This window comes from Mchenga conophoros, linkage group LG7, assembly GCF_057382185.1.
Source record: "Mchenga conophoros isolate Kocher_MC1m ecotype Shallow Benthic linkage group LG7, M_conophoros_male_GT1.1, whole genome shotgun sequence".
Classification (NCBI taxonomy): Eukaryota; Metazoa; Chordata; class Actinopteri; order Cichliformes; family Cichlidae; genus Mchenga; species Mchenga conophoros.
Genome location: NC_140532.1, coordinates 8,930,009 through 8,942,751, shown reverse-complemented (window position 1 = coordinate 8,942,751; position 12,743 = coordinate 8,930,009). Strand labels below are relative to the sequence as shown.

The following is a 12,743-nucleotide window of genomic DNA, read 5'->3' as shown; positions in this document are numbered from 1 at the left end:
CGATGTCATGTTACATTGTTAAGAGAACACCAAATATTTCCACAGATGCTGCATTTAATGCAACTAAATAGCAAACGGTGACACTTTTTAACATGGCTTTCAGCTGTTTGTCACATCTTAGCCAGAGGGCTCCATCTTGACCTTAGTGTCAGTGTTAGAGCCGAGATAGAGCCGATCCTCGGCATTATCGTTAGCATTTTTTCCTTTGTCTATTTTTAGGCCTGTTAGGCCAGGTGTAGCACTGAATTTAGACTTCTGTTTAGGCGTTATGAAATAGCGTATAATGTTCTTCCAACAGAAGTCCCGCCACATGTTGGAGTTAGTCGTGGTAAACTGTGTCTCCCAGATCCGTGCCCACCCATCTTCTGTAATCACAATGTCCATTTCTTTTTCCCATTTCTGCTTTATGTAAATCGTTGAGTGCCCTTTGAGCTTAGTCAGACATTTATACAGTTTACTTATCAAGGCTCTGTTACTCCCAGAGTAATAAGCATCAATGAAAATATTAACAATCGAGAAGTCTCCACGGACACAGCTCTTCAGTCTTTTGCCAATATAGTCACGGAGTTGCAAGTATCGAAAAAAAGTCTTGTTTCCCGAGATCGTAAGTCTTGCATAGGGTATCAAAAGCCATAATTTTAGATTTTACAATAACCAAACACCCAGCAGTGATTCCATGCCACACCCATTGTTTAAATCTACTATCGTGGGAAGCAGGTAGAAAATCAGGGTCATACGCTGGCCACCTCAGAAGTTTTATCTCTTCCTGGAGTTGCGCCTGCTTGACCACTCCCCTCCATATTTTTAATGTAAAAGTGACCCAGTGGCTGGGCGTCAAGGTATCGTCCAAATCAGAAGCCGCGTGACCAAGTCTAGACTGGATTGGCGTGTCTGAGAGAGACATCTCAATAGTCTTCCACCTCGCACAAAAAGATGGATTACACCAACACACCAAGGACCTCAGCTGAGCAGATAAGTAGTAATTCCTTAATGAAGGTAGAGCCAAGCCCCCTTTGTCTTTCGGCAACTGCAAAGTAGAGAACTTCACCCTTGGTCTTTTGTTAAGCCAAATGAATCTCGAAATCTGCTTATTCCATTCCCTGAATTGCTTCTCTGGAATTTGAATAGGTAAAGCAAGAAAAAGATAGAGTAGTTTGGGGAGAATATTCATTTTAATTATCTGTATCCTGTTGCCAAGGTCGAGAGGGAGCAAGGCCCAAATGTTGAGATCGCTATATATTTCTCTATTAATACGACTGTAATTAATATCGTACAGTTGTGTCAGATCTCTAGGCAGAAACACTCCCAAATATTTGATAGCAGTTGCCTCCCAATTAAACTTGAATTTTGCCAGTAGTGTCTGGTCCGGAGAAAAATTAAATGACAGAACTTGAGTTTTTTTGACATTAAGGACATACCCTGAATACAGGCCATATGTTTCCAACATCCCCATTAACACTGGTATACCTGAGCTGGGATCCATGATTGTCACCAAGACATCATCTGCGTATAAACACACCTTGTACTCGTCCCCTCCTATTACAATCCCTTTCAACGATGTTTCCTGACGTATAGCCTGGGCTAGAGGTTCGATAAACAAGTTGAAGAGGTAGGGGCTTGCTGGACACCCCTGTCTACATCCTCGTTCTAAAAAAATAGTATCGGAGAGGCTACCGTTAATTTTTATTCTGGCAGTAGGGAGAGAATAAAGAGCTTGGAAACATCTTATAAACTCGCTACAGAAACCAAATCTTTTCATCACTAGGAAGAGGAAGTCCCAATTCACTGAATCATATGCTTTTTCAGCATCTAAGCTAAGAATAATTGAGCTTTTTTTCTTATTATTAATGTGTTCGATGATGTGTAAAGCTCGTCTAATATTATCGTGGGTTTGTCTATTTTTCAAGAAACCCGTTTGGTCTTCATCAATCAAAGAAGGCATTACAGCATCCATTCTTCGCACCAAAATAGTTGTGTATAGTTTATAGTCTGAGTTCAGGACACTTATCGGCCTATAAGATTTGCAGTTTAGTCTATCCTGTCCCCCCTTTGGCAAAACCGATATGAAGGCCTCCTTCAAAGAGGGAGGTACCAGACCTCCTTTCAAAATGTAGTTAAAACTAGTTTCCAACAGGGGAAGAAGGCTTTCCCTCATGGTTTTGTACCATTCGGCAGGGAGCCCGTCGGTACCTGGTGATTTATTGGATTTAAGGCTGGAGATAGCTTTAATTATTTCTTCCCGAGATATTAAGGACGTTAACTTACTATTTGCTTCTCGACCAATCGTAGGCAGGTCTAAGGAATTCAAAAAGTCAGTCATCTTATTTACATCACCCTGAGTAGATTGACTATATAAGGATTTGTAATACTTTTCAAACGCTTTTTGAATTTTATCCAGGTCAGTTACAACATTGTTACCAACCGGGTCTCTAATCTTATAAATATTATTTTCAGCTTGCTGTTTTCTAATCCGCCACGCCAACTGCTTCGCCGCCTTAGGCCCCGCCTCATAATACCTCTGTTTCATGAACCTTATGTTTTTCTCTACTTCTTCGCTCAATATCTTATCTATCTCCTGCTTAATCTGTCTGATCTGATTGGTTACTGTAGTATTTTTATCCTTTAGACCTTACTGTTCCAAGGCCATTAATCTATTCTGCAGTTGTAACAATTCTTGTGACTTTTTCTTTTTAATCATGGTCGACCACGCAATTATTTTTCCTCTGAGGACAGCTTTGGCTGCATCCCATACAATACTGTGATTTGTCTCTCCATTATCATTGTCCTGCAGGTACAAGTTAAGATCGGCTGTCATTTGTTTCACAAAAGCGGGGTCATTTAACATACCGGTATTTAGTCTCCACAAAGTTGTCTTCCGTGTCCCGTCCAAATGTAACGTTATATAAATTCCACTGTGGTCAGAGACATCTCTTGGACCTATTCTGCAATCTTTTATCCTGTGTAAATCCCTATTAAACATAAAACAGTAATCTATCCTCGAATACACTGAGTGTCGAGCAGAGTAAAAAGTGAATCCTGACGCTGACCCATGGATAGATCGCCACACGTCAATAAGCCCTAATTCCGTTAACATTCCTTTAACCCGTTTCCCTCCAGACGTGCTTTTCCTGTCCCTATTATTTGAGTCTAATCTGGGATTTAACAGTAAATTAAAATCTCCTGCACAAATAAGAGTTCCCACCGTTTCCTTAGAGATCAAATCAAATATCTTCTTAAAGAAGCTTGCGTTGCTTCCTGGGGGTGCATAGACATTTAATAGTGTGACCGTCTTATTCTCTATTCTACCTTTTACTAAAACAAACCGACCTTCCTTATCACTTATAGTAGATATATGTTCAAATTTTATTTTATTTGAGATAAGGATAGCTACTCCTCGTTTTTTCCCGGCCCTATACGATGAATAAAATGTATGTCTGAAACCCATCTTTTTTTAATTTCTCATGTTCTGCATTAGTTTCTTGCCAATATGCCAAGTCTACTGTCTCCTTTTTCAATTTGGCAATTAATTTGCTTCTTTTAATAGGGCTATTCAGGCCATTTACATTTAGTGACAGCATTTTATAGAAATTATAAGCCATCAAGTGGATATGTGGAATACAACATAATCAACCCAGACCTCAGAACATCACAACCAGAACTCACTGAACAACAAACACACAAAACATTAACAGGAGCTTCCAATACAAAGGATATAACAGCATCCTTTGACATTGAGGGGACTGGCCACAGGGTGGGGCCCCTCATCCGACAAGAGGGGAGTGACCGACAAAAAAGCCAAAAAAGGGCAAAAAATAAATGAAACGGTCTCTTATCGCTACTAGACATAACGTGGTGGTTCTCTAACCATGTCCGTAGGCACCAACCTGAAGAAATATGAATTCTGAAGGATACGAAAGTCAGTGTTCCTGCGGTTAGATTATCAAAACTCTACCGCCAGCTATCTCACCGTTGTCCCGCCATCAGCTGTTCACTCGTCTGCTGACACTTTTTCTTGCTCCCTCCGGAATGCTTGGAGTTTTTCCCGCACGTGCTGCTGGAAGCCGCCCCCGCAGTGTGCTGTCTGCGTTTCCCAAGGAAGTAGCTGCTTTATCGTGTCCTCTGTCATCCTGTTGGCTTGGTTCCCCAAGGTGATCTTACCCACGGCTATTCCCCGCTTTCTTAAATCCTCGGCAGCTTGGCTCGCGGTATTATATAGGACATTGCCTGACGCATAAAACACTCGCATCTTACTTAGTGGTGTCTGGAAACGGATCCCGTTGTCCTTCAAAGCCTTCTTAACTGGGATATATTCCCGTCTCCTTTTCTGCACTTCCAGGGAGTAGTCATGATCGAAATACACCCGTTTGTTTTGGATATGTACCCCTTTGTTCCACGCCGTGCGGAGAATCTCTTCTTTAACAGAGAACCGGAGGAAGCGCACTATTATTGAGCGTGGTGGGGCGTTCGGGGGTGGTTTCGGTCCCAACGCGCGGTGTGCGCGCTCAATGCCGAGAGCACGGTCCGGGCCGAAATCTTCGCCTAGGTGGTCTTTGATCAGATTTTCAACAAAGGTAGTCACCGACGAGCCCTCCGAGTTTTCCGGTACGCCGTAGATCCGGATGTTTTTGCGCCTAGCGCGGCCCTCCATATCGGACACCTTTTCCTGAAGCGCCCGTTGATTTTCCAACAGCTGCACAAGTGTATCCCTAACACCAATGTCCCAGCGTTCCGAGTCAGCCATGTTGTTCTCGACGTGCTTTAGCCGACCAGTCATCTCCTCCACCTGATCCGCCATCTCGTGTAATCTTTGATTCAATTCCTTAGAGAGTTCGGCCATTTGCTTCTTTACATCCTCCCGAAATTCCGTACCGAATGCTTTGAAGTCACTCTTCAATTCGGTTCGCAATGTAGCCATTTCGGCCACCAGTACGCTACTCACAGCATCCCGAAGCCAACCCAGACCTTCACCTCGGTCGCCATCTTGTCCCGATGCGAGGCTTGCCTCACTAGCCGCGGCGTCCTCCATTTCACAGTCAAGAATGTTTCGTAGCCCGTATCCTCCCTTTTTAGATTTATCCCCACTCATTCTTGAGTCGAAAAATGGCAATGTAGCCCTAATACAGCTCTCGAGTCCGGGGAAACACACGGTTGGTGCCGGAGGTCACTCTCTATGCGGCCATGCGGTGCTACGAGCCACCGGAAGTCCCCCGCTATTTGTCTTTTCAAATTATCCTGGACTTCTTTCAGCTCAGCGACAATGTTAGCTTCAATTGCCTCCATAGCTCCGTGTAGCTTTAGCTTGCTAGCACCGGCAACTTCTTTCGGTGAAAAAACTCCTTCCTCCGCACTTTCTTGCCGAATTCCTCTTCTTTCTCTTGTTACCCCCTGGCATACAACTATGAATATTCTTAGTTGTGTTATAACATGTCAATTTTCAAGGGGTAACCAGACCGCCCAGGAGCTGAAAGATTATGCTGCAACCAGTTTCCTCACCATCCGGAAGTCCGCTTCAAACACCTTTAAACTAAAATCATCACTCAACATAGTGTTATTCTTCCATAAGTCTCAGAAGATACATTTATGCATATTCAGTAATCAGTTGAAAGAGCTATGTTGTGCTATTACTGTGATAAAACTGATTAGGTACAAGTAGAATAAAAGGGTCAGTAACTACATCCAGAATAATTAAACATACTAGGAATGGTTATTCTGGAAGACATTGATATTTTAGTATAGTTTATGTTGGTCATTTTAGTTTTTCCATTGTTTTCAGTTTTTCTTGATGGGTTATTACTGTTTGGAAAGTCCCTGTCTGATATCGCTGCTGTTTTCTTTATCTAGTCAGTCACTAATTTTGACCCAAGAATATTTATTTTATTTAATTTGTAAATATCCTAAAGGCAACTAAATATAAGGGGAGAAATGCGTTGTTTAAAGTTCCTATTGACACAAAGTCACTTAAAAATGAAAGAGTTATTTTGACACCATTTCAGTTGACCTCACTGCACGGGATTTCTGGAGACAGTTGGGTACTTTCCCAGTGACAGTATAAGCAAGACATGACACAGACCAGAGAGCTCTTTAAAGTAACAGTCAAAAGAGGGTGTGATGTGTTGTCGTCCCTTTTTCGTTTAACTTTCATTGACAAAGCAAGGGAAAGGCGTGCCTGGAGTATGTGGAAGATCTTCATGTCCCTGACCATGTTGCACAGCCCCACTGCTGAGGGTCTTGTACCACCAAATTCTCTGGTGGGAACCTGTGATAAATAATTCTCAAGCTGAAGGAACATGTCGAATCAGCTTGGTTACCTTGTACCTCTCTGAAATCAGCTCACGGATAATAGCGGACCAAACGGAATGTAGCTTTGGCAGCTGTAGAAGCAAAAATGGGAATTCAAAAATTGAATTCAGCAAGGACATAAAGGATGGCTTTCACTCAGTGTTGGCAGAAATTCTGGCAAAACCCAAACACTTCAGAAAGGGGAAGCAGTGCTTTGTACACAGTGCATGCAGTGGAGATTGAGTGCTTCACGCTTCACCTGGACACAATTTGGGGTGTATAGGACATGCTAGAGTGGGGATTTCTATAGACCGATCAATTTTGTGCGTCTATAAAGTGAGCTAGGGGGATTTCAAGCAAGTTAAATTTGATCTTAACTGCAAACTATTCTGTTCTTAAAAGATTGCACCCCACCCAAACTGCTCTCAAATTACTGTGCACAGTTGTGGCAGGCTTGTAGCATGCTGGCTCCAGACTGGACCTTGTTTTTGCCTATTTGTTTTAAGGAGTTTCATGTGGCCCTTTTGAAGGCAGTATTAGACTTTGGCTTTGTCTTTTTATTCAGTTTGTACATCAGCATGTCATGGCCTTTACCTGCCCACCACCTACTGATGCCAACCTTTTTTTTTTTTCATTCTTTTTTTTTAATTTAAAAAAAAAAAAGTTAAATGATAAATGATGCCTATAGTAAAATCAAAGTAAGTTAAATATAAATATAATGTACATAGAGAGAGCGCTGCATAAACAAAACAAAAGTACCTCAGTAAAGTCTGGACGTTTTAGGGCTAGATCAGATGATCCTGAACTCCTCCCTGGTCCTAGTGATGTTCCATAGTGATGGTCGTAGTAGATGGCTGCCCCCTCCCTGAGCCTGGTTCTGCTAAAGGGTTCTTCCTGTTAAAGAGGAGTTTTTCCCTCCCCACCGTCACCAAGTGCTTGGTCATAAGGGGTTGCCTAGGGGTTTTCTTTTTATTATTGTAGGGTCTTTACCCTACAATATAGGATGTTTTGAGACAACTTGTTGTCACTTAGTGTTTTCTCTGGGCTGGAATGGTGATCACTCCTTCAGAGGCATAGGCTGCTAAGCCTGTACCAGAGGGGTGGTTTTGTACCTACAATGCAAATGCTTGTATTCATACAAAGGTTTCATATTTGGGCGGGTGGAGGTTTGGGTGTTGCTCTGAGGCTGTGAATACTGCTGTTGATGTTTTGCATGACTGTTTTGACAGAGGGAAAATTACTGTCCAGCTAGATAAATGGATAAATCCTCTGGAAAGTAGGTCATTAGGTCCAGTTGCAGTTTCAGTTGGTGGAACCTTAATTCTTCCATCTTCTGTCACTGGTGTTTCCTTTCAGTGATTCCAGATTTATTGTCCTTCCTTACTCCTTATTGTTGCTCCTCAAATTTTTTTTCCCCTCAGTTTATCAATTTGTTTCCCTCAGACATTACGCAAACATCCAAGATATCTCCCGTTAAGGCTTTTTGGTCAGTTATGTTTTTGTTCAAGTGATGTCAGTTACTGGAACATTTTTGCTATCACATACTTGCAGTCAAGAGCTCACACTGCACTAAAACAATGGGCTGAATTTCCTGGACAGCCTGGCCTATGGCCAGTTTTACCAGGCTTGTTTAACTTCTATGGGTTTACTGCTCTGTAGTCATACAGCCTATAAATGTAGGTCATGCTAGCAATTGACAGGAAACTAGAGTTTTTTACCCTGCAACATTTTTGTTAATACCCAGAAACTACAGGAGGATTTAATGTCATTCCTTCTGCATGCATCAGTCAGTTGATGGAATTTTAAGTCACACTTGACCAACAATGCTATCAGGTGTACATACATACTGCTATGATTCATTGACAGTTCATCAGCTGCCAGACACTTGACTCTTTGCTGAGAATACAGCGTCAGCCTCAGTTGCGCAATTGGCTCTATATATTCGTTGTTTATCTGTGATTGTTCACGTTTTAAATTGTCTTACTGACTAAATTTACCATAGTTACTCTCATCTTTGGATGTGTGGCAGTGAAAATCTGAAACCATAACATGGAATCATGTATATTGATCGTGTTAACACGATTTGATAGTGGTGGAATAGGGGTTTTCTTGCTCAAAAAAAGATGACTCTGCACATGAGTACAGATCGTTTTCTTATACTTGACGTAATGTTTTGGGTTTGTTTGTTTTTTAAATTTCCCTGTTATTTTGGGCCATTCAATTAATGTAACAGGAGCCCTGGGCTAAAGTAAATTAAATGCCACTATCTGTCTTAAATCTTTAGTTACAAGGTTTTTACTTTAACTGTGTATTTTTAAAGTATATTTTTAAAAAGATTTTTTAGCCAAGCTTGATGCATTATTTCTTTGACATGATTGTCTTCATTGTGCTGATATCCCATATTTCTTACTGAGCACTGGCTCTTCTAGCATTTTGTTTTTCTTTACCCAAGGGCAAACAGAGTTGGGTGCGTTTTTTTTAGTATGCAGTCATCTTCAATAGAAAACAGGCAGCCACATTCCTATATCCTACTGTATTTTTCCTTTTAGAAGAAGAATGTATACTTTATTGATCCCCTTGGGGAAATTCCTCTCTGCATTTAACCCATTCACTCAGTGAAGCAGTGGGCAGCCATTGGGCGCCCGGGGAGCAGTGTGTAGGGACAGTACCTTGCTCAGGGGTACCGCAGGGTAGCCGTTCAGTGGATTTGAACCACCGACCTTCCGATCATGGGGCCACCACTCTACCTACTGAGCTATCCCTGCCCCTCTTTTATCAAAGCATATGTGAAATTTTTGAAAAACTAAAAGCATCTTGAAAACCTTTTCTTAGTTAAACTGCTAGTGGATTAAGAAATACTTTGTATGAATGTGTCTTTGTAGGTTTTCATTCATCCAGCTTAGAAGCTCCAAGCCCCTTAGCCTTTGTAGGAATGGGTGAATTCAGATACTAAAGAACAGATGTAGAGTTCAGGTGTTCCTAATGATAATTTTTTTTATTACCACACTGTACATTGTACCTTTTTATTATTCCGAATTACATGTGCATCTGTATAAATGGTGCTGCACTCACTGAGTGAAATCTTCCTTTTTCATCCCTTGTAGGATCGTAAGCTTTCGAAGTCGGAACGGCAGCGTTTTAAGGAGGAGGCTGGCATGTTAAAGGGACTACAACATCCCAACATTGTTCGCTTTTACGACTCCTGGGAAGGACCCTCCAAAGGCAGGAAGTGCATTGTGTTGGTCACAGAGCTCATGACTTCTGGGACACTCAAAACGTGAGTTACGGTGGCAGGGGATTTGTAGATGCAGGGCATATTCAGTATACACACTGTAATAGGATGGGTTCATCTTGTTTTGACTTACAGTTGATGTACAGATGTAAAAGTTCAGATGTAAAAAGCAAAACAAAAAAACCTCAAAACCATAATCTTAAAGTGGACTCTGAAGTTGATGTGGAGCCAGTGCAAGTGACATAGAACTTAGAAGACTTAGTTAGAAGCCTTGCAGTTGCATTCTGAACAACTTGCAGCTGAACACACATGATTGGTAGTTGACACTGAAGTATTAAATTGTTATATATTCATAAATTTTAACTTGGCTGGTCCGCATGTCAGTGTTAGCTTTTTAACTACTAGAAATTAGCCGATAACCACAGAAGCAATGTAGTTAGCAGCTGATACATTAATGTGAAAACATGATCAGTCCAGCATGTGTGTAACATTAACAGACTGTTAATTTCACAGGATAACCAATTCTTTTTTTATTAAAGTGTTTTTTCTCTCAAGAAAAAGCCCAATGTTTAAGCTGAAAGTATAGAAAGTATTTTACCCTAGTGAATAATATGATCTGCTTTCCTGTAGATATCTGAAGCGGTTCAAGGTGATGAAAATTAAAGTGCTGCGGAGCTGGTGTAGACAAATCCTGAAGGGCCTCCACTTTCTTCACACTCGGGCTCCTCCAATCATCCACAGAGACCTTAAATGTGACAACATTTTCATCACAGGCCCCACAGGGTCTGTCAAGATTGGAGACCTGGGACTGGCCACTCTCAAACGCGCATCCTTTGCCAAAAGTGTTATAGGTACGAATCCAGTGGGTTTTCTGTTTTCTGTCCTGCAATGGGACAGTACCTTTTCTGGGGCCATGATAACATGTTTTATGGAAAATTATGGTGTGTAGATAAGAGATTGTTTTTCTGACGATGTGGTTCAAAAACAGACCACAGCGTTTCAGCTGTCTCTCAAACCACAGCTCAAAAGGAGGCCAAATACTGTGGTAATCTTAGGAAGATAACCACAAGGTTTTCTCTCTCTGCACTCATACAGTAACTAATCAAGTTTGGTCTTTGTACAGAGTATTTCTGTTCTATGTTTCTCCACAAAGAGAGAGTTTTTTTTTTTCCCAGGCATCTACTGAATGTAAGTAGCGCCTAACATTTCTACTACTGTTAAATATTAATATTATGGTAGTTGTCGTGCCTTCTTGCAGGCTAACCTGGCCATGGCAAAAGGTATGGCCTTTGCTCCTGTCTTAGACTGGTCTTTGTTCTGTGGTTTGGAAATATGTGGTCTGTTTGCCAGTTTTACCAATGATGTTTAACATCTCTTTCTATGGGTTTGCCTCAACAGGTTTTTTATTTTTATTTTTATTTTTTTGGTGTTTGTCTCTTGATGTTTTTGAAAATATTTGCAGGACTGCAGAATCTTTTTGCTCCATCTTTGTGTCCAGGGAGCTCTCCCCACTTTCTCTCTGTCAGCATTTTGCAGTTTGTTTGTTTTTTGTTTTGTTTTGTTTTGTTTTGTTTTGTTTTCTTTCTTTTCTTTTTCTTTTCCCTTTCACAGTCTTGGGTATGCTTTTAAAATGTAGGCTCTAGCCTCAGCTGTGCCCCATTCTGCTGTTTGGAATGAATAGGGTACTGCTGTTCATTGAGTAAGTATGATCTTTTATGGGCCTGGTAAGTCTGACAGTGTGCTGTCATACGCATCAATATCAGAAAAATACATTCAAATAACCAAATGAGTTTTTCTGTGTAAGACCTGAGATTGAATATAAAATAATCTACTAATATAAAAAGGCTTATGTGCACGGACACACTGTTGAGCACTGTTACTAGCTATGGGATCTGCTTCTCTCAGCCTTGACCATAACACTTTCTTCCTGCAGGGGAGGATGAAATGGTAAGTCAGACATCGAAAGGTGGGTGTACTATAAAAGGGAATGTTATTGTGGCTGTAAGGTAAGGTCTTGACAAAAGTTATTTCCATAGCTAGTCCTGTTTACATTACAGGGTCAATTGGCATTACTGTGAACAAATTCCACTTCGGCATGGGTATTATTCCTGAGTGGTTCATTTTAGAGGTAATATTTGAATGGTGCAATGTTATTTATTCAGGCTAACCAGTGTGTCCTGCACATTGGTTATCTCAGCTACACGTGTATATCCCATCATGTTAAGGTCTTACACAGACAAACACGTGCCTTCTTCTCAACAGTCTAACTGAGCCCAGCTTCTCCCTCCTTTTTTGTTTTCTCTCTTTTTTGCTTTCCTCCCCCTTTTTTCTTTTTTCTTTTTCCTCTTTCTTCCAACTTTCATCTCACAGGTTCTACTCCAGGGGATTTCAACAGGCTGGTCAATCTTCTCATCCTCCTCTTCCTCAACCCCTCATGGGTTAGAGGAGCAGAGGAGCAATGGGTTGTGAGAAGCCCACTCAATCAGTAAGGGAGTTCTGAATAGTTGTTTTGATTTAAGGTACCCCTGAGTTCATGGCGCCTGAGATGTATGAGGAGAAGTACGACGAGTCAGTGGATGTGTATGCCTTTGGAATGTGCATGCTGGAGATGGCCACCTCAGAGTACCCTTACTCAGAGTGCCAGAATGCTGCACAGATCTACCGCAGAGTTACCAGCGTAAGTCGTCTTTTCAACCCTCCAGTCACCCCTCTGCCCTGCGTTCACCTCTTCCTGTGTGCCAAGAAGGCTAATGTCCACTTCTGGAATCATTTCATGTTCCTGCTGACATGTCTTTAGTTTGCATTACTTTTATTTCTTCTGCTCTGATAATACTATTTATCTTCTTATTCTGTTTGAAGAACCTACAAGTTTAAAAAGAACAGAAGCTATTAATCCTAATAATCCTCCCTTGTCTTCCTTCTTTCCTGTATGTTAATTAAGCCATTAGAGTTGACTAATATAACACTAAACAAGTTCAGACCTGCTGTTTTCTGAATAACCAGCATGAGTCTTGTATGATCCCAGAGGGGCAGTGACTGTAAAAGGAAAAACACATTTTGTTTATTCATACGGATCATACTAATAGATGGCAATCCGCAGTCACCTATGGTTCATTTTCATGCAATCACTGGACACTTGGAGATAAAGCAGTTGAACTCACTCTGAGAGTGCTAGCTATAAAATTTCTTTTGAAGTCTATAGCAATACCTTCAGTTTATCATTAACCACAAA

The 12,743-nt window shown here is 41.2% G+C and overlaps 1 protein-coding gene across 5 annotated transcripts in view; it reads left to right on the top strand.

Annotated features, from left to right (window-relative positions):
* The window catches only part of LOC146569540 (serine/threonine-protein kinase WNK1-like), a 32,517-nt gene that overhangs the window by 7,163 nt on the left and 12,611 nt on the right, over positions 1–12,743 (top strand). For all 5 annotated transcript variants that reach the window (XM_085281874.1, XM_085281877.1, XM_085281875.1 and 2 more), the window contains 3 exons: positions 9,384–9,556; positions 10,142–10,362; positions 12,031–12,188. In XM_085281874.1, the coding sequence (XP_085138000.1) occupies positions 9,384–9,556; positions 10,142–10,362; positions 12,031–12,188 (552 nt within the window). The remainder of the gene's footprint in view (positions 1–9,383; positions 9,557–10,141; positions 10,363–12,030; positions 12,189–12,743) is intronic.